Below are 17,813 nucleotides of genomic sequence, written 5' to 3'. Positions count from 1 at the left end.
GCTCAGCCCCAACAACTCCCAACCGTCCTCCTCCCAAGCAACTCCTGACCTCCGCTTTCGAGGAAATAAACGAATAAAACCCCACTATCTCCGAAGATTTTTCTTTAATGAAAAGGATTCGTTTGTCCAAGTTCTATTTCCGCAGCCCGATTGCCCGGCTGGAGCGCATCATTCCCGACGCTTCGCCCACTCCGGCAGCGGCTGGAGGAGGCTCAGCCCATCGGTCTGTCCAGAGGGGCTTGCGGGAGGGGTTGGTTTGTTTGGGATTTAGGGGTTGGCTTAGGATTATTGTTTTGTTTTGGGAATATTTGTGGGGGATAGGTTACAACAAATTCGAAATGAGGAGCGCATTCTGCCGGCCTCTTTCACCTCCGACTTCCTGCGGCTCGGGCTGAGGGCGGGCTCGCCGGACCGCATTCGATCCCCGCCGCTGCGTGCCAGCTTCGTTCCGGCCGAAATTTGAAAGGGAGAGAAACGACGCGATCGACTGGAGGACCCCGCCAGCCGGGACCGGTCACCCGCAGAGGAGGAGGAGAAGGAAGGATGAGGATGGCGGCGCTGGTGGCAGGGACCGGCGTTCCTCCTTTGCGCGCCGGGCCGGGGCCGCGATCTTCGCGCTGGGGCCAGCCAGCCGCCGCCCCGAGGGGTCTCGCCCGCGCTGAGCTCCGTCCCTGCGGCCCCCGCCCCAGTTGCGCACGGAGCTCAGCCACAGATGTCCAGCCACAATTCTCGGTTGGCCGCAGACTCGTACAAGAATTGCGTTTGGACAATCAGTGGCGAAGCCCCTGAGTTCAGGGCCCCTGTCTCCCGCGGGGTTCCGCTTCGCTCCTTAAAAGCGCCAGACCAGGAGATCTCCGGAGCGGCGGAGCGGCGCGTCGGACTACCTCGCAGGCGCTGAGCAGTCGCGGCCCATCCCGCGGTAAGGTGGACGAGCAGGCACACGGATCCCGACCCTGCTGGGGGATCCCCATCGCCCCTGGCGTGTTTCCTTCGATCGCGGCCCGGGGTCCCTAGAGTAGCCCGAGTTGGGTCTCTGCGCCGCCTCAGGTCGGGGGGAATCTCCTCTGTCAGGCCTGGGGAACCCCGACTCCCCTCTCCCCGCCCCCAGCCTGGGCTCGCCAGGAATCCGGAAAGCAGGAGCCCGAGGCTAGGTTGCGTTTCCGAGCCCGGGTCCGGGTTGCTGGATTCGTGGGGCCCCCGCCCCCGCCCTGCCCCGCGCACGCACCGGCTTGGGCGCTCTCCGCTTTCCTGTGGCTGAGTCGCGGCCGGGGCGCCGGTGGTAGCAGTGGCGGCGGTGGCCCAGGCGGCGGGAAGCGCTGGAATGCGCCGCCGGGTCACCTGCAGCGCCCGGGGACCCGGACTGGGAGCCGGCGGGCTGGCGAGGTGCAGGGCTGAACCCGAGCGGGCGCCTCTGGCGGCTCGGGGCCGGGGCGGGCTTTTAGTGGGCCGCTCCAACAATACGGGCCTGGCGCGGAGAAAGGGGCTCGGCTGCAATTGGTACTGGATTTGAATAACGCCACGGGGCCATCAATGGTCATTGTGTCGGCGGGTAATGAATCTCCGCTGTCTCTCGGGCTGGCCAGGCAGCTGCAACCTGCGCTCAGGCAGCTCTTAAAGACATAGCGTGCCCCTCCCCGGGGGCCGCCTCCCCCTCTGCACCGGCCGGACCCCTCGCCCTCCCACCCCCACTCGGCCCTCAACTCCCTATGCCCCGCCTGCTCCCTCGGCCTGACCCCTTTGCCCATCACCCCCTCCCTCCTCCTGGGCCAGGCACCAGCATCTCGGCCCTGCACTCCCGTGGACCTGACTCAGGCCCCTGGCCTTGGCTGAGCTCCCCAAGAGTGCCCAGGGGACCCCCGAGTCTCTTAAGGCCCAACCCCTGTCTCCCAGCTGCATCTATGCCTAAAGCCTCTGGAGCCCTCCTTCCTTGAGCTCCTGCCTTGGGGTTTCTAGCTGGAGGGTGAGGGGGAACAGTCTGGAGGTCAGAGGGTCACCCCTTTACAAGGCCACACTGAAGAAGAAGGGAGAAGCAGGTAGTGTCCCAAGCGCCAGGCTGAGGGTGCCGTCTCCAGAGACCACACCTCACTAGGGATCTGGAGACTGCCCCCTCCCCCCACCAAGGACAAGGGCTTGATTCCCAGGCTCCAGCCAGCTCCTGACTCCTGGATACCTCGGCTGTAGCAGCAGAGGTGGGGGCTGGGGGAGCAGGTGGGTGTGAGAGGGGCGTGGAATCTATGAATGCTTGTCTTGTCATTGTCTCTTCCATTGGACAGTCCACCCGTCCAGGAGAGCTGGGGCTCTGTCAAAGGTCTGATGCAGCCCCTACCCCCACCCCTGGCCGGGTCTGGCACAGAGAAGGTTCTCAGTCTACTGGGTGAATACATCCCCAGTTTCTCACCCCCAGAGCTCAGCCTGTCTTTCCCAGTGAATATCGCACCCTAGAGGAGGAGTATGTGGCCATTCTTCCCACTCATCCTGCCTTCCATCCACCCCAGGGCTCCCTAAGCACCCAGAGCACCCCTACCTCTATCCTGGCACACTCTGCTGCTCTGCCCGGAGATGCTCTCCTGTCCTCACAATCTCTGGGTGGCCTTGCCATGTGCCTGGCTGAATTGTGATTATTGGTTTGTCTGATTCTCCTCCCTAGGACAGGATGTGGGTCCGACTGATTTTTGTGCCTCCAGGGCCTGATACAGTGTCCTCCCCCCAACCAATCATTAAATATCTGTGGGTGGTTGCACACATGCCCCGGTGACTTAAAAATGAGCCACCTAGACTTCTTGGAGTTTCTTAAGAAAGTTGAAAAAAATGTGGCTTCTGGGGAGTAATACTTGAAGCCTGGGTTTTATAGGGAGGGAGCCCGGCTAACCGGATCCCAACCCTGGGAACGCTCCGTGCATTATGTGCCAAGCACTGGGCTCTTTAAAGGTGATAGCTCATTGATTCCTCACAAAAACCCTGGAAAGTAGGTACTGTTACCAGCGCATTTCACAGATGAAGAAACTCTGGAGCCCTCCTTCCTTAAGCTCCTGCCCCAGGGCTTCTAGCTGGAGGGTGAGGGGGGACATTCTGGAGGTCAGAGAGTCACCCCCTTAGAAGACCACGCTGAAGGAAAAGGGAGAAGCAGGAGCAGCCCCAAGCCCCAGCCTGAGGATGCCGTCTCCAGAGACCACAGTCCCCGGGATCTGGAGACTGCCTCCTCCCCCCACCAAGAATGAGGGCTTGATTCCCAGGCCCAGCGGGCTCCTGGATACCTGGGCTTTAGCAGCAGGGGTGGCGGTGAGGGAGCAGGTGGGTGTGACGTCTCTATTCTCAGCTGGCAGGTGATAGAGCCAGAGTTGGAACCCAGGGCTGTGGAACTCACTGCTCGCTATAGTTTCCCAGCCATTACTTAGCAGATAGGTGGATGGAAATGCACACTTAAAACGCCAGATCCAGGAGACACTGTGTCCCTTTATAGATTAATAATCCATTCCCAGGGCCGGGCGCCGTGGCTCACGCCTGTAATCCTAGCTCTCTGGGAGGCCAAGGCGGGCGGATTGTTTGAGCTCAGGAGTTTGAAACCAGCCTGAGCGAGAGCGAGACCCCGTCTCTACTAAAATTAGAAAGAAATTAATTGGACAGCTAAAAATATATAGAAAAAATTAGCCAGGCATGGTGGCGCATTCCTGTAGTCCCAGCTACTCGGGAGGCTGAGGCAGGAGGATCGCTTGAGCCCAGGAGTTTGAGGTTGCTGTGAGCTAGGCTGACGCCACGGCACTCTAGCCCGGGCAACACAGTGAGACTCTGTCTCAAAAAAAAAAAAAAAAAATCCATTCCCAGCCCCACCCCAGCCTGGCATGAACACAACAGATATGAAGTGGGCGAGAGTAGTCTCTACAGAAGTGGAGCGCTCCCGGGCCAGGTCCTAGCTGCATTCTAGGAGGAGGGCTTTTCCACCCCTGGGGGATGTTAGAGCTATTTAAAGCCCATCCATTGGTACTGGACAGACACCGAATAGTTGCCCTCACCCTCACCCTCAGGGAAAGGAGCCCAGAAGGTTCCTACCTTTGGTCATTGAGCAGATATTTATGGAATGCCTAATGTGTGCTAGTCAGGGACTCAGCAGGAGACAGATGTCCCCAAAGGAGATGCCCAGTGTGCAGCAGAGGCAGATCACTGGGCAATAGGAGAGGAGGAGGAGTGGGGGATCAGGTGAAGGTGGGCACTGTCCCTGGCGGAGGGAACAGCATGCTCTAAAGCTAGCAAGCAAAACAGTATTTGGCAAGTTTCTAGAAGGAACGAAATTTGGTGTGGCTGGAGCACAGAGGAAGGGAAAGTTTGAGATAAAGCTGAAGTCGACCTTTCTGGGACCTGTAGGCTATTGGGAGGATTTGTGATTTTATCCTAAAAGCCTGTGGTGGGGATCCTGAAAGGTCTGACAAGTTCAGATTTACATTTTTAAAGGTTCGCTGGGGCTGGAGTGTGGCGAGCAGGGGCAGGGAGAAGGGGGAGGGAGGGACTGGAGACCAATTAGGCTATTGCTAGTTTGCAGGTGAGGGCCAGTGGTGACAGAGCAGGCTCTGGAACTGTGTTCTTGAGTGACCTGCAGCGAGCAACCCTTGGTGCCTAATGTGTGCAAGGTCCTGTCCTGGAGGCTGGCCCCTGGGGAGACACACTGAACAGGGTCAGGTCTTTCCTCTATCCCAGGCTGCCGGGGATAGGAAGGAGATGAACAATGTTGTTGCAACTCCAGAAGTGCCCAGCCAACCCCAACGAAAAGAGCAGAGCCATGGGAAACACTTCAGCTGAAGAATTAGCAAAATTCTCTGGGATTATAGGAGATGGAGATTCAGCCCAACAGGGACGCTGTGGGAAAACTTCTGCAAGAGACAGCGTTGCCTTAGGCTTCCGGGGCAAGTGAATTCTAATACATGAACCTTAGTTATGGCCTCTGTGAAATGGGGTCATTATGCCTGTCCTGCCTCCCTAGAGATGGTTGTAGTGTTGGGAGCATCCTAACACACTTTGCATTTGCTTGTAGTAAGTATTAATTATGTTCCACCATCACACACACACAGAAAACCAACTCTCAGGAAGAAGGTGGCAGAGTTGTCCTCACCACCAGTTAAGCATGCTCTTCCTTCCCACCAGGACTGGCATTTTATCAAGAATGTGACCAAACATTGTTTCCAGCACAAAGGACATGTGTGCAGTGCTCAGTAAACATCTGTTGAATGAATGATGAATGAATGAATGAATACTTTACTGAAGTAATGATTAAATGAATGGGTAGATAGATAGATGGATAAAAAAAACAGACTTTGGGACAACTGAGTGAAAGATGAAATGAATAAAGAATTGAGAGTGGGTGCATGGGTGTTTGTAGCCTATAAACTGAGGTTCTAGGTGTGGAACTGGAGGCATTGCAGGGGGCGGGCTCATTGATGGGGGCTGGGAGGGGCTTCCATTCACTCTGGGGCCTCCATTCTGTGCTTTGAAGGCAGGCTCAGGACGCAGAGTGTACAGACAGGTGCCCAGCTGTGGCAACAGGCTGGGCAGCCTCCACCTCTGTGCCGGGTATTTTCCACCCTGGAGTCGTGTCAATGCAGGTTTCACTGTGACCTGGCTGGGCAGCCTGGGATAGAGGAAAGACCTGCCCCTAGTCAGGGTGCCTCCCCAGGCCAGCCCTTGCCCGCTCCGGGCTCCAACCACCCCATTTGCACAAAGAGAGTTCTCTGAGAGTGGCCAGTCCTCTCACGTGGGGACTGGAGGAGTGACCCACACTCCAGAAGATGGCAAAGCCAGGCCACCTGTCCCCACTCAGTGGGGATCCTAAGAACCCCTTCACCCTTAGCATTTCTCGGTTTACAAATGATGTTCTTCTCCATGGGGTAGGCGAAGGCAGGCAGGGAAGCCTTCTAGGCCACAGTAGCCACCTCCACCTGCCTGGCGAGCTTCCTCCCACCGTGCTGTGCCGCTGTCTTCATTGAACAGATCTTTCTGCCGGCGTCATGTTTGCCAGCTGTCATGTCTCTCTACTAGAATGGAAGCCCCATGAGGACAGGGATCAGGTCCTATTCGTTGCTATATCCCCTGCGCCTAGAACAATGCCTGCCCCTTAAAAGGTGCTAAGTTTTATTAAATGCCTGGGTCAAGGAATACCTCGACAGGCATATGTGTGGATTATTGCCACCCGGTAGCAACTGCCACATACTGAGCACTGGGCACCAGGTTAACCACTTTCCATGCATCCCTGCAGCCCTTGAGAGAAACTCTTATCACTCTCCCCATTTTACCTACCAGGAACCTGAGGCCCAGAGAGAGAGGAACCAGCTTCCCCAGGTACAGAGCTGCTGAGTGACAGAACTGGGTTTTAGACCCAAGTCTGCCAAGTCTATCTGCAAAGCTCATGTTCTCAACTATGCCACCATCCCAGTGGAGTAACAGTCCTCCCTTACTCTAGTACCGGGCACCCAGTGATATAGGTGCCATTAGGAGCTAAGAGTTGGGACTCAGACATTGTATGATTCCATTTATATGAAGTCTGAGTCCCATATCCAGAATAGGCAAATATTTAGGAACAAAAAGAAGATTAGTGGTTGCGTAGGGCTAGGGGAGGGAAAGTTTGGGGACAATAGGGAGTTATGGCTAAGGGGTGTGGGGTTTCTTTTTACAGTAATGAAAATGTCCGGCCAGGCACAGCAGCTCACGCCTGTAATCCCAGCAGTTTGGGAGGCTGAGGTGGAAGGATTCCTTGAGCCCAGGAGTTGGAGATCAGCCTGAGCAATATAGTGAGACCCCGTCTCTACAAAAAATTTTTTAAATGTTTAAAAAATTGGTCAGATGTGGTGGCACACACCTGTAGTCCCAGCTACTCAGGAGGCTGAGGCAGGAGGCTTGCTTGAGCCCAGGAGTTTGAGGCTGCAGTGAGCTATGATGGCACCACTGCTTTCCAGCCTGGGTGACAGAGCAAGACCCTGACTCAAGAAAAAGAACAAGATTTCTCTATAGAAAATGTCATCAAATCAATTGTGATGGTTGCATAACTCTTTGAACATACCACTAACCATTGAATCAGGCACCTTAAGAGGCCAAATTATATGGTATGTGAATTACATCTCAGTAAAGCTGTTATAAAAAAAGAGTTGGGGCTCAGGAACACCACCCTGTCACTTACCTGCTGGGCACGTGACTTCATGTCTCTGAGCTTCAGTTTCCTAACCAGTAAAATGGGAAAAATAAACGTCTCTTGGAGCTTATGTGAGGATTAAATGGGATAATACCTGTTATTATTCCCATTTTATCAAGGAGGAAACTTAGACCCAGAGAAGGGAAGTGAGTTGGTATGGATGGCACAGCTGTTGGGTGACAGGTGAAAGACTGGGGCCTGGGTCTCTTGACACCACCTCTTTTAACATCGTGGGCTGATCAATGTGTGTGCACCCCAGGCACCTGCTTCCCCCCCCCCCCGCCACTCTGCTCCATCTTCCTCCTTCTCTCAGGCTCTGGAGCCCTGTCTCTGCGCTGTCCATGCCCAGAGCAGACGGAGGTAGCATGGTCCCCCCGGAGCATAGGACGCCCTCAACCCCAGCCCCCACCCTGCTCCCCTCCTGGGGCCATGATGCTGTCTTGCTTTTGCTTGTAATAAAGAAAATATCTCAGCTACCCTTCCATGGTTGCTTGGCAACCCCAAGGGGGGCTGGGTGGGGGGGAGCAGAGGGGAGGAGGGAAGGGGGAGGACTCTGGAGCCAATCTGGAGACAAAGAGTAGGATTTGGGTGACATGGAGCCTGTTCTTAGTGCTAACCTGGCCTGGCCGGGGCGGCGGATGGGGCGGGGGGCTTCCTCCCACCCCAGTGTCTCACACCAATAAATATGGATTAGGGAAATGGGCAGAGTTTTTCCCACGGGCCTGAAAGGCCACATCTGACCTTTCTACCCCCTTTATGTACCAACGTGACAGTCAGAGAGAGCAAAGAGCAAGACCCCCCGAGATGCCTCCCCCATGGCCTTCTGACTTGGGGAAACTTTTCACCCTCCTCCTTCCCCTGGCCCCAGACCAGGTCACAGCTCTGCCCGGGCCCCTGTTCCAGGGATGAGGAGGAGGCTGGTTTGCAGGTGGGCGTCAGGAGCGCCAGCCTCAGTGTCCACCTCAGGCCCTGCTGGCTCTGACTGGTGCAGTGTGCCAAGGCCCTCCCCGCCTCTCAGCCCAGCCCTCCTCCGCAGCTCCCCATCCCGTTCCTCCCGCCCCACCTCTGCCTGGGCCTCCTCCACCAGGAGCCCTGTTCTGCCAGTCCCTTCTGCGGCCCTTCCCTTTCCGACTCGCTTCTGTCCTCCCACCACCCTCTTCTCCACTGCCTTCCCTCTTTCTCTGTCTTCTTGGGGTAGCCCCCTCTGCCCCAGTCCCCCATGCAACTCGGAAGCCCTTGTGGCTGAGGTGTTCTCTGCAGTGAGGGTGGCAGGAGGGGATTGTGAAGGGGGGAGGGTGGGGGCAGTGATCTTGCACCCTGGTGCCCTGGCCACTGGCCGCTGCCGCTGCCAGGGGTGGGGATGGCCGCTCTGAATGGAGTCAGTGTAGAGACAGGAAAAGCAAACACCTCGATGTGGGCCACGCTGGCCTGCTGGGGGAAGGAGGGAGGGGCAGGGGCCTGGGCTCCTCTCAGCCTCCCCATATACCCTCTCCCCACTCCTGAGGGTCCCTGGCTCCCTGCACCCTTGGCCTACAGTGTCGAGAAGGAGAGTGGGGTTAGGGTTTGGGGACAAGCCCTACGGGAAACACCTTTCCTCAAATCTTTCCCTGCCCCTCTGCCCTGCCCCCAGCCAGTGCCCTTCCTGCCCAGCAGATGCCAGGAAAATCTGGGCCTGGGAGGGGCGGTGTGGCACCTGAGAGCCCGCCTGACCAGCCCGTTCAGCAGCAGGAGCTGGGTGGGGAGTCACTTTGGCAGAGATGCCCCAGCAGTGCCATCCACCTCCTGGGCTGAGGGGACCCCAAGATGCTCTGCCCGGGTGAGTGCTCCTCTGGCCCTGTAGCCAGGCAGCAAGGTAGGGAGAGGCTGTACTTATTGGGCCTCCCAAGACCCCCACCAGCTCCATGAGTCCCCAAGATTCTGTGGCTTTTCTGTTTGGACTGTCTCGAGCTCTGTCTGGGGCCCGTGTGTCACTGGTGGCTTGGAGAGGGGAGCCGAAGGGATGGTTGGAGAGGGTGGAGGTGAAGTCTGGGAGTAAGGGGAGGCAGGAGGAGCTGGAGTCTGGGTGGAGGACTCCTGCATCCCGAGCCGACTTTTTGATTAGACTTGTGGAATGAATCACAGAGGCTCCTGTGATCGTTTCCTTTTGACATTTTGGATTCTAAAAGACTTTCAGAATGAGCTCAGAGAGGGGTAGCAACTCATCCTGGGTGATACAGCAAATTGGCAGAGCTGGTACTCAACCTACCGGCCCCCCTTATACCACCGCGGGCAGGACTGTCTGTATTATGGACACCACCCTTGGCCACCCCTCTCCTTCTCTCTCCACCTGCACAGTTTGGACCCTCTGGATTTAAGAGGCCCGGGAGTGAAGGGAGGAGACTGCACAACACCTCCAGGCCTTTTCCCGTCCTGTCCTTTGTGCTCCATGCCCGGCGCCCAGCCTGGCAGTAGGAGCAACCCCTGCCTGGGCCTCAGAGAAGCCACAGTCTCCTCTGATTATCCCTAGGAAGCCGTGGTTGGCTTTTGTCTTACAGATCCCAGAGAAAAGGGACTCCTTTGCTCTTCGTGTCTAACCATAGTCCCTCATGCTGTAATCAAAGCCCAACCACTTCCTGGAAAGCAAGATCAACAGCTGACTGCAGGTTACAGCGTCCAGAGGTGCCCACTTTGAGGTGTCCTGGCCCGTGAGACCTGGCTTGGGAGGACCTTGCCGAGTAGAAACAGACAGCCCTCGCTGAGTCAGGCTCTGTGGTGGGGCCTTCCACGTACCTCACTGAATGGTCTGTAATGTGGTTCAGTTTTACAGATTGGAAAACTGAGGCACAGAGACCTGAAGTAACTTACCCATGGACACACTGCCTGAAAAAGAGCTGGGATTCAGACCTATGGCTTGGCTCCAGAGCCCAAGCCCTTAAATGTTCTTTTATACTGCCTCTAGTTGCTAGGAGGCCTCCACTGGAGGTCATCGCATCCAATGCCCTGCATCTGGGTGTCCACCCCAGCCCACCTCTGCTCATCTACAAAAATCAATCTGGTTTGTAAAGGCTCCTGCTCCAGGGGTGGAATTCCCCCTGGCGGTCATCAGACAGCTCTGTATTGATGACCTTCTGGCTGGCGGGGACGCCCTCCCACCCAGAACTCACCAGCGTCCAGCTTCCTGGCTGCTGCTTTCTCCCCCCGCTGATGCATAATCAGGAGACAGGCAGCCTCGCCTCAAGACCTGGCTCCACAACCTCCAAGCTGTGTGGCACTGGACAAGTGACTCAACTTCTCTGCACCTCAGTTTATCAACTGTAAAGTGGGGCTAATTATATACCTGCTTTGTGAGGTTGAAGAGGTTTAAATGAGAAAAGGGGATGAAAGCCAGAAAGAGCTCAGTAAGCATAGTGCCTGGCACCTACTAAGTGCGCAGGACCAAATGGTAAGTACTTCTTACCATCCTCATCACCATCACCGTCATCATCGTCATCGCCATCATCACCATCATCATCATTATTGAAACCCTTCTCCCTGCAAGATCACAGCCTCCTGCTTTTGGCCTTGCAGTTTAGCTTCCTTATTACAAATAGGGAAACTGAGGCCCGAGTGGAGAAGGACTGGCTCAGGGGCACATAGCAAATTGGTAGTGGAGCAGGAAGCAGCTCTCAGGCCCCCTGATTCCCATTTGGATCCCCCTGTCTCTTCTTGACCCCTGCCCACCTCAAGTCCTCCCCTGGTGTGCCCAGGGTGCAGGGGACTTGACACCCAGTCCTGCCTGGCAGAGCCTGGAGAGAAGCGAGCAGTGGTTGGCGGAGCAGTCGCAGCCTGGTGGGTTCTCAGCCCCAGCTCTTTGTCTGCTGCTTTGTGATGGTAAGTGCTGCTCCTAAATCAGTTCTGTGACACTGTTATTGTTGCCCAGGGTCCAAAGAGTCTAAACTTTTCCCCTGAGGTCAAGAATGTGGCTGGTCCCCAAGCCGCCTGGAGCAGGGGCCTGGGTGGCTGGGGGTGGGGCTGGGGCCTCACCCCGAGCTGGGGCGAGATGTAGGGGGGAGGGGGTCAGTGGGAACAAAACGCTTTGAAATGCCTCCTCTCCATCACTGCCAACATTGTCCGCTGCCCGTGGGGGGCCTGGCACCGCCTCGCAGGGGCTCTGGCCCCCAGCCCTGGCCAGGCCCGGCCCGACATCTGAAAATGGACAGAAGGTTATTGTCCCTTCCCGCAGCCCTTTGTCTGCCCCAGTTCCAGATGTCTAGGCTGGGACCAGGGAACTGACCCATGGTGGGCAGGGAGGAGGGGACAAAGGGGGAGAGCACGGGTCACTGCATCCTGAGGGGTCATTCCCAGACCCTGAGATCTCACCCAGCCATAGCCAAGTCACCTTCTGGGCCGTCTTAGCCCTGGGGTTGTCCCTGTTCCCTTTCCCTCCCTAGTCCAGGTTCTGGCCTCAGGAGAGAAGGCTAAAGGGGTGCAGGAGTTAGAGCAGGGTCTTGGCAGGCCCAGGGATGGGCCGAATCCCAGCTTTGCCCTGTATCTGTGCAACCTGGGCACCTTGGGGCCCTCTCCTCGCTGCTTTCCTTATGTGGGGACTGTTGGAGCAAGGTTCATTCATTCACAGCAAATGATAGAACCTTCCCACATACCAGCTCTGAGCTGAGCATGGGGGCACACTGTGCCGGATGGGCCACTCGGATCCTTCCAGATTGTGGTTAATAGTTGTAATAGTAAGAGGCCGCATTTCCTACCCACTTCTTCCGTGTCGGGTCCTAGGCTAACCACTTTACCTGCCTTATCTCATCCTTTCCACAACAAAATCAAGGATGCAGGAGGCATTGCTCTCATCTCGATTTTGCAGCTTTGGAGACTGATACTTTGAGAGGTAAAGTCACTTGCTTAAAGCCAGGCAGCCAGGAGGCAGCAAAGCTGGGATTCTAGCCCAGGCAGACCGCAGCCACCAGGAGGAGTAATCCGCTAATAAATACTTGGACGGTATTGAGCGCAGAGCCTGGCGCGGCTCCAGACTAGGCATCTGGGAGCCGGTGTTAACTCCATCCATCAGCTTCCCCGTTTCACAGATGGGGAGACTGAGACCCAGACTGGGGAAAGGAAGCCTGAGGCAAAAGCTTGGGGAAACTTTAATAGCAACACCAACAGCAATTCCAGAGCCGCCAGGGTTGGCCCGAGGGCGATGGGCAGGCCTGGTTTCAAACCCCAAGTCTATGTGAGCTCAGGCAAGTGGTTTAGACTCTCCACACCTCGGTTTCCTTTTTGCCTTTTCTGTAAAATAAAAATAGTCCCGACTTCACAGGGTTGTGAAAATTAAGTTAGGTAATACATTTAAAGCACTTACCAGATGCCCGGCACACAGCCAACAGTTAATGATAGCTATTATTATTATTCTGAATGGGGCTGACATTTATCCTTTTGAGCCTGTGGGCTCACCTGGGTTCACTTGAGGACAAGGCTTTGTCTAAGGGGACAGGTTAACAGTCGTTGAGGGGGTAGGGATAGTACTACTTGGTCTTCTTGGGGTCTCTGCAAGGCTACTGCTGCAGCTCAGGGGGAAGAAGAAGGGATCTGTGCTGGGAGGGGGAAGGGGCTGCCTGGGCCCAGAGGAGTTAACAGCTCTCAGGCCTTGGCCCAGCAGGGCTGCCACGCTGCAGCGGTAGGAACAATTTTAGCAGAGGAGCCAGAGCTGCTTCCTGATGGGCAAAACAGCTGGCTGCCTGGAGAAAACAGCTGGCCTGTTCCCAGCCTCCTGAGAAGAGAGGCAGAGCCTCAGAGGAGGACAGCTGCACATCTGGGATCCTGGGACAGGAGGGCATGGCCAAGACGGGGAGAGAGGGTGGTCTTTCGGAGTGTGAGTGGGTGTTGAGGGGACCCGTGGCGATGGGGGGGCATGGGCAGAGTCCTAGAGCAGAGGCCAGGTTATGCTAAGTCTAAGCAGAGTGGGCAGGGGTGCCTCCAGCTGGGCGTTAGGGGTCTCAGCCTTCCATTGAACAGGAAAGATGAGGGGAAGGGGAGCATATGGGGATGAGCCCCTGCTCAGCCCTGGGTCCTCTTGGGATCGGGCTTGGAGGTGGGGAGGTGGGGAGGTGGGGAAGGCACCCAGGCTGGCCTCCTGGGTTCCCATCTGCAGAGCTGCACCCAGAACCAGGACCGGGGCGCGGGCCCGTTCTGGGCCAGGATCCTGGGCTCCTTTGGCCACAAAGCAGGACAGGGGCCCAGAGAGCCCCCAACTCAGGAGACGTGAAGCTGGCAGCTGGTAAGAGCTCTATCCAAGCATCCCTCCTGCTTTGGATCCCCATTTCCAGCTTGCTTGGCTGCCAGGCCATGAGGACCCCCAACTTGGGGGGCCCTGTTTGGGACCTGGGGCACCTCTAAGCTATCCTTACCCATTGGCAGGGAAGCAGCACCTGGGACTTCGAATGAGTTTGGGCAGGGTCAGCAGAGGGTTAATGGGGTGTGGCCAGAGTCCACTGGACCAGAGCGGCCTACCTGGGTTACTGACCCTCAAGTCCCAGAGGCCTGACACTGCTAATTTCTCTTTGACCCAAAGGGGCTTCTCTAGCCCCTCTCCCTAATCCCCAGGAGTAGGGGCTTGGCCCCCAATTTGGGTGTGCCAGCCTCAACGTCCCTCTCCCTAGTAAAGGCCATGCCGCAAAGCGTTCACCAGCGGGTAGGCCTTGGAACTGCGGCTCTCAGTGGGAAGAAGGCACTGGGAAGGGGGACAGGTCTTGCAGGGTCTCTACTTTAGGAAGCCAGAGCGAAGCCCGAGGTGCTGGCGCCACCACTTGGCTTTGGCCAGAACTACAATGGCTGTGGGCAGTGAGGAAGCTGCCGGGAGAAACCCTGAGCCCGAGCAGGTGTTGGTCCATCTGGTCTGGTTACTACTCAGCCGCATAGGCCCAAACAGTCATTTTTTTCCCCAAGCGTGTACCCTACATGACCCGGTTACTGAGGCCTTAGGCCCCATAGAACAGCAGTTTCCGAGTTTAGCCTGCAGCAAAATTACGTGGAAGGCTTATTACTACTCTGAGTTTTGGATTCAGTAGGTAGAGGGAGGGCCTAAGAGTTTGCATTTCTAAACTCTTAGAAGGCCGCCAGGTGAGGCTGATGCTGCTGGTCCAGGGACCACACTTTGAGTACCCCCCCAGCTTTAAAATTTCTGTGAATTTGGCCAGCATTACCTTAGCAGAGTGTGTCTTGTATTTTGGGGCAAAAAATGAGTGTAAGTGGAGTATAAGTGCAGGATCAGTCCACATCAGCCAGTGACCCCAGCCTATTTCTATTGGGAGCGCCCCCCGCCCGCCCCATGCCCACGAGCCCTGCTCTAGGACTGGAGACAGAATGGTGAATGCAGACGACAGGTCCCTGCCTCGGAACTCAGAGCCAGCCAGGTTTCCCGTGGGATCTCTCACCTGGAGGTCTAAAGGAACAGCTCAGAATGAGATCCCAAACTGCAGCTGATTTGCACATTCCACCTGCTCCTTCTCCAGTCCTCCCATTCAGTGACCAGCCACCTGCTAACGTCATCCCGATTCCACATTCTGTCTCACACATCCACTCCCACAAGGCCTGTGGGCTCTGCCTGCATCACACCTCTAACCTCTGCCTTCCAGAATCAACTCTCCCTGTAGCAGGGTCTCCCGGCTGCCATCCTTGCCCTCATGTCCACCTTCTAAGCTGCAGCCAGAGCAATTTCTTTGAGACAAATCACATTACTCCTCTGCTTACTCCTCTATGTCTTTCTATCTATTGCACTTTAAAAAAAAATCCAAAATTCTACCATGGCTTCAAGGCCCTGGGTGACCCAGGCTTGCCCACCTATCCTACCCCACCCCTTAGCACACCTGTTGCTCACCTTGCTCCAAGCCCCTTGCTTGTCCCCACCCCAGGGCCTGTGCCCTACTTGTTCTCTCTACCTGGAACCCTTTTCCCCCAGATCGTCCTTTGGTTGGCTCTTCCTTTTGCACCGAAATGTCTTCTCTGACCCCTCTATCTGAATGTTGCCCCACTCCCAGCTACTCTTGGTTCTTTATCACTTTTTTTAGTTTGTTCATAGCATCTCTCATTCCTTGAAATTATCTATTCACTTATGGGTTTGCTTGTTTCCTGTCTGTGTCTGCTCACCAGAAGGTAACCACCCTAGGAGCAGAGACTCTCGTGTACGTTCCTGTCTCCAATACTTAGAGCTCTGCCAGCACAAGTGCTTAATACCTATTTGCTGAATGAATGGGATCATGTAGAATGCCATGTAGGGGTTTGTCCTCCAGACATGACATCGGGGAGGGCTTTGCAGAGGAAGGAAGTTTAAGCCAAGACTGCAGGGCCTATAGTATAGGAGTTGTCCAGGAAGCGAAGGGCCAGTCCAGGCAGAGGGACCAAAGGAAAAACAATTCCAAAAGCATGGAGTGTTTTGGAAACTGTAAATCATGCAATTTGGCTGCAGCAGAAGGTGGAAGGGCGTGGAGATCAGAGGAGTTGGAAAAGCTGCAGGCAGGCCATGCAGGGCCTTGCTGCCCCCTGAGGGTTGGTTTTGAGCTCTATGCCAAGGGCAATGGGCAACCCGTGAAGGGTGTCAGGCATTTTAGAAAGGGCTGCTGAGCGCAGAATGGTTTCCAGGGGGAAAACCTGGTGGTGGTGTGGGGGGGTAACAGGGGCTGGGAGGTGCAGTGGCGCAGGTGAGTGACGCTGACCCCCTGAGCCAGGCAAATGGTGGAGCAGAAGGAAAGAGGTGGCTGTGTGTGGGAGATTTGTGGAGGCGGCCTGGCCAGGCGAGAGGATGGAGTCGGTGATGAAGACACAGGGACTTGTCATCAGTGACACCTAGGTCTCCAGCCTGAGGGACAGTGTGGGCCGAGGGGCCAGTCCCTAGAGTGGTGGGAGCACTGGAGGGAGAGCAGGTTTGGGGAAAAGATTGGGGTTCTGTTTGGCACAAGTGGAGTTTGGGTCCAATGGACTGTTGAGATGTCAGGTTTCCAGACAGAGGGAGTGGTCCATGCAGTCAGCTGTTGAAGGGGGGCTGAGCCCTCTTGGATGAGGGATGGGAAGGAAGTGTCCACTCAGGGGAGTGACCAGAGGACTCTGGTCTCAGCAGGAACAGCTTGGCTGCAGCAGCCTTGGCGCGTGTCAAGCAGGAACAGAAGGAAGCGAGGAAGCAAGCAAAGTGCAGATTCTCCACCAAGAGGTTTGGAGGAAGAGAGTGAGTTAGGGCCGCATCTGGAGGCTGCGCAGGCGCCTTGGTTGGTGTTTTCTTATTTTAAGTTGGGGGAGATTCAGGTCCTTTGGCATGTGGAAGAAAGAACCAGAAGAGAGGGAGGTTGGGGGTACAGGAAGGGCAAGGGGACAGGATGGAGGCCAGGGGTGGTTCTGTTGGGAGGAGCAGGCACCTCTACCACTGTGACAGGAGGGAAGAGCAAGAGGCTGGCTTGAAGGCAAAGGGTGGAAGGTTTGGAGGCTGGAAATAAGAGTTCCCGGATGATAGCTTCTGTTTTCTCTGAAAAGTAGCAGGGAGATCCTTGCTGGGGGAGAGGGGGCGTGGAATAGGGGCTGGAGAATACTGGGTGCATTTGAAATGCCACTGAGGAGAGGGGACAGGGAGCACAGGGAAACAGGACTGTGGGGCTGGGTGAGAGCCCAGCTGCGGGTGGCGCTCATGAGTCTGCAGTAGCCCTAAACTGCCCCAAAGCAAGATGGCTACAGGGTTCTTCTAGGCAGGGGTGATGCATAAACCCTGGGGCACAGGATTTAGTGACAGGCTGGACCACTGGGTGGACTAGGGAGGGATGGAGTGGAGATGGGAGGACTAGGGGGAGGAGGAGGAGGACTTAAGGCCAGGGAAGAATCTGGAAGCCCCCTCTCTCTTAGTCCATTCAGGCTGCTATACAAAATACTTTGGACCAAGTAATTTATAAACAACAGAAATTTATTACTCACGCAGTTCTGGAGGTTGAGAAGTCCAAGATCAAGGCACCAGCAGATTTGGTATCTGGTGAGGACTCATTCCTTACAGATAGGGCCTTCTAGCCATGTCCTCTTGTGGCAGAAAGGTCGCACAATCTCGCACAGGCCTCTTTTATAAGGGCACTAACCCCATTGATAAGGGTGGAGCCCTCATGACCTAACCGCCCCCCCCAAAGCTCTTACCTCTTAATATCATGACACTGGTGATTAGGTTCAACATATGAATTTTAGGGGTCACAAATATCCAGACCATAGCCTCCTCATGACCAATAGGCCAGGCAGAGGCTCTGGGATGGGTGAGTGTTGCTCCATGAATTAATATTAAACGTGTTTGCAGATGGGATTTGTCTTAGGAGTTTTGCAGAACTTTGCCCTGAAGGAATATGTGAACGTGTTGGTTTGCATTTCAAATGCTGTTACACTCCGAAGGGTGTCTCTGAAAGACAGTAGCGGCTGTATCCCACAAGGCGCCGTGTTTCTCAGACCTAAAGGTTTGGACTTGCTTTGTAAAGCACAAGTGAATCTGTTAAAAACTACAGGCTGGGCTGGGCATGGTGGCTCATGCCTGTAATCTTGGCTCTCTGAGAGGCCGAGGCGGGTGGATTGTTTGAGCTCAGGAGTTCGAAACCAGCCTGAGCAAGAGTGAGACCCCATCTCTACTAAAAATAGAAAGAAATTGATTGGACAACTAAAAATATAT

At 55.6% G+C, this 17,813-nt stretch overlaps 1 protein-coding gene across 1 annotated transcript; it reads right to left on the bottom strand.

Annotated features, from left to right (window-relative positions):
* Window positions 1-85: 85 nt before the first annotated feature.
* On the bottom strand, window positions 86-10,631 carry LOC105806520. The gene is made up of 3 exons (XM_012639650.1): window positions 10,608-10,631; window positions 2,171-2,196; window positions 86-1,465 (listed from the first exon to the last, which is right to left on the bottom strand). The coding sequence occupies exons 1-3, from the start codon at window positions 10,629-10,631 to the stop codon at window positions 703-705; spliced, it is 813 nt and encodes a 270-aa protein (XP_012495104.1). The 3' UTR covers window positions 86-702.
* Window positions 10,632-17,813: the final 7,182 nt, after the last annotated feature.

Source organism: Propithecus coquereli, unplaced genomic scaffold, assembly GCF_000956105.1.
Source record: "Propithecus coquereli isolate 6110/MARCELLA unplaced genomic scaffold, Pcoq_1.0 Scaffold142, whole genome shotgun sequence".
Lineage (NCBI taxonomy): Eukaryota > Metazoa > Chordata > Mammalia > Primates > Indriidae > Propithecus > Propithecus coquereli.
This window is presented reverse-complemented; position numbering and strand designations above follow the sequence as displayed.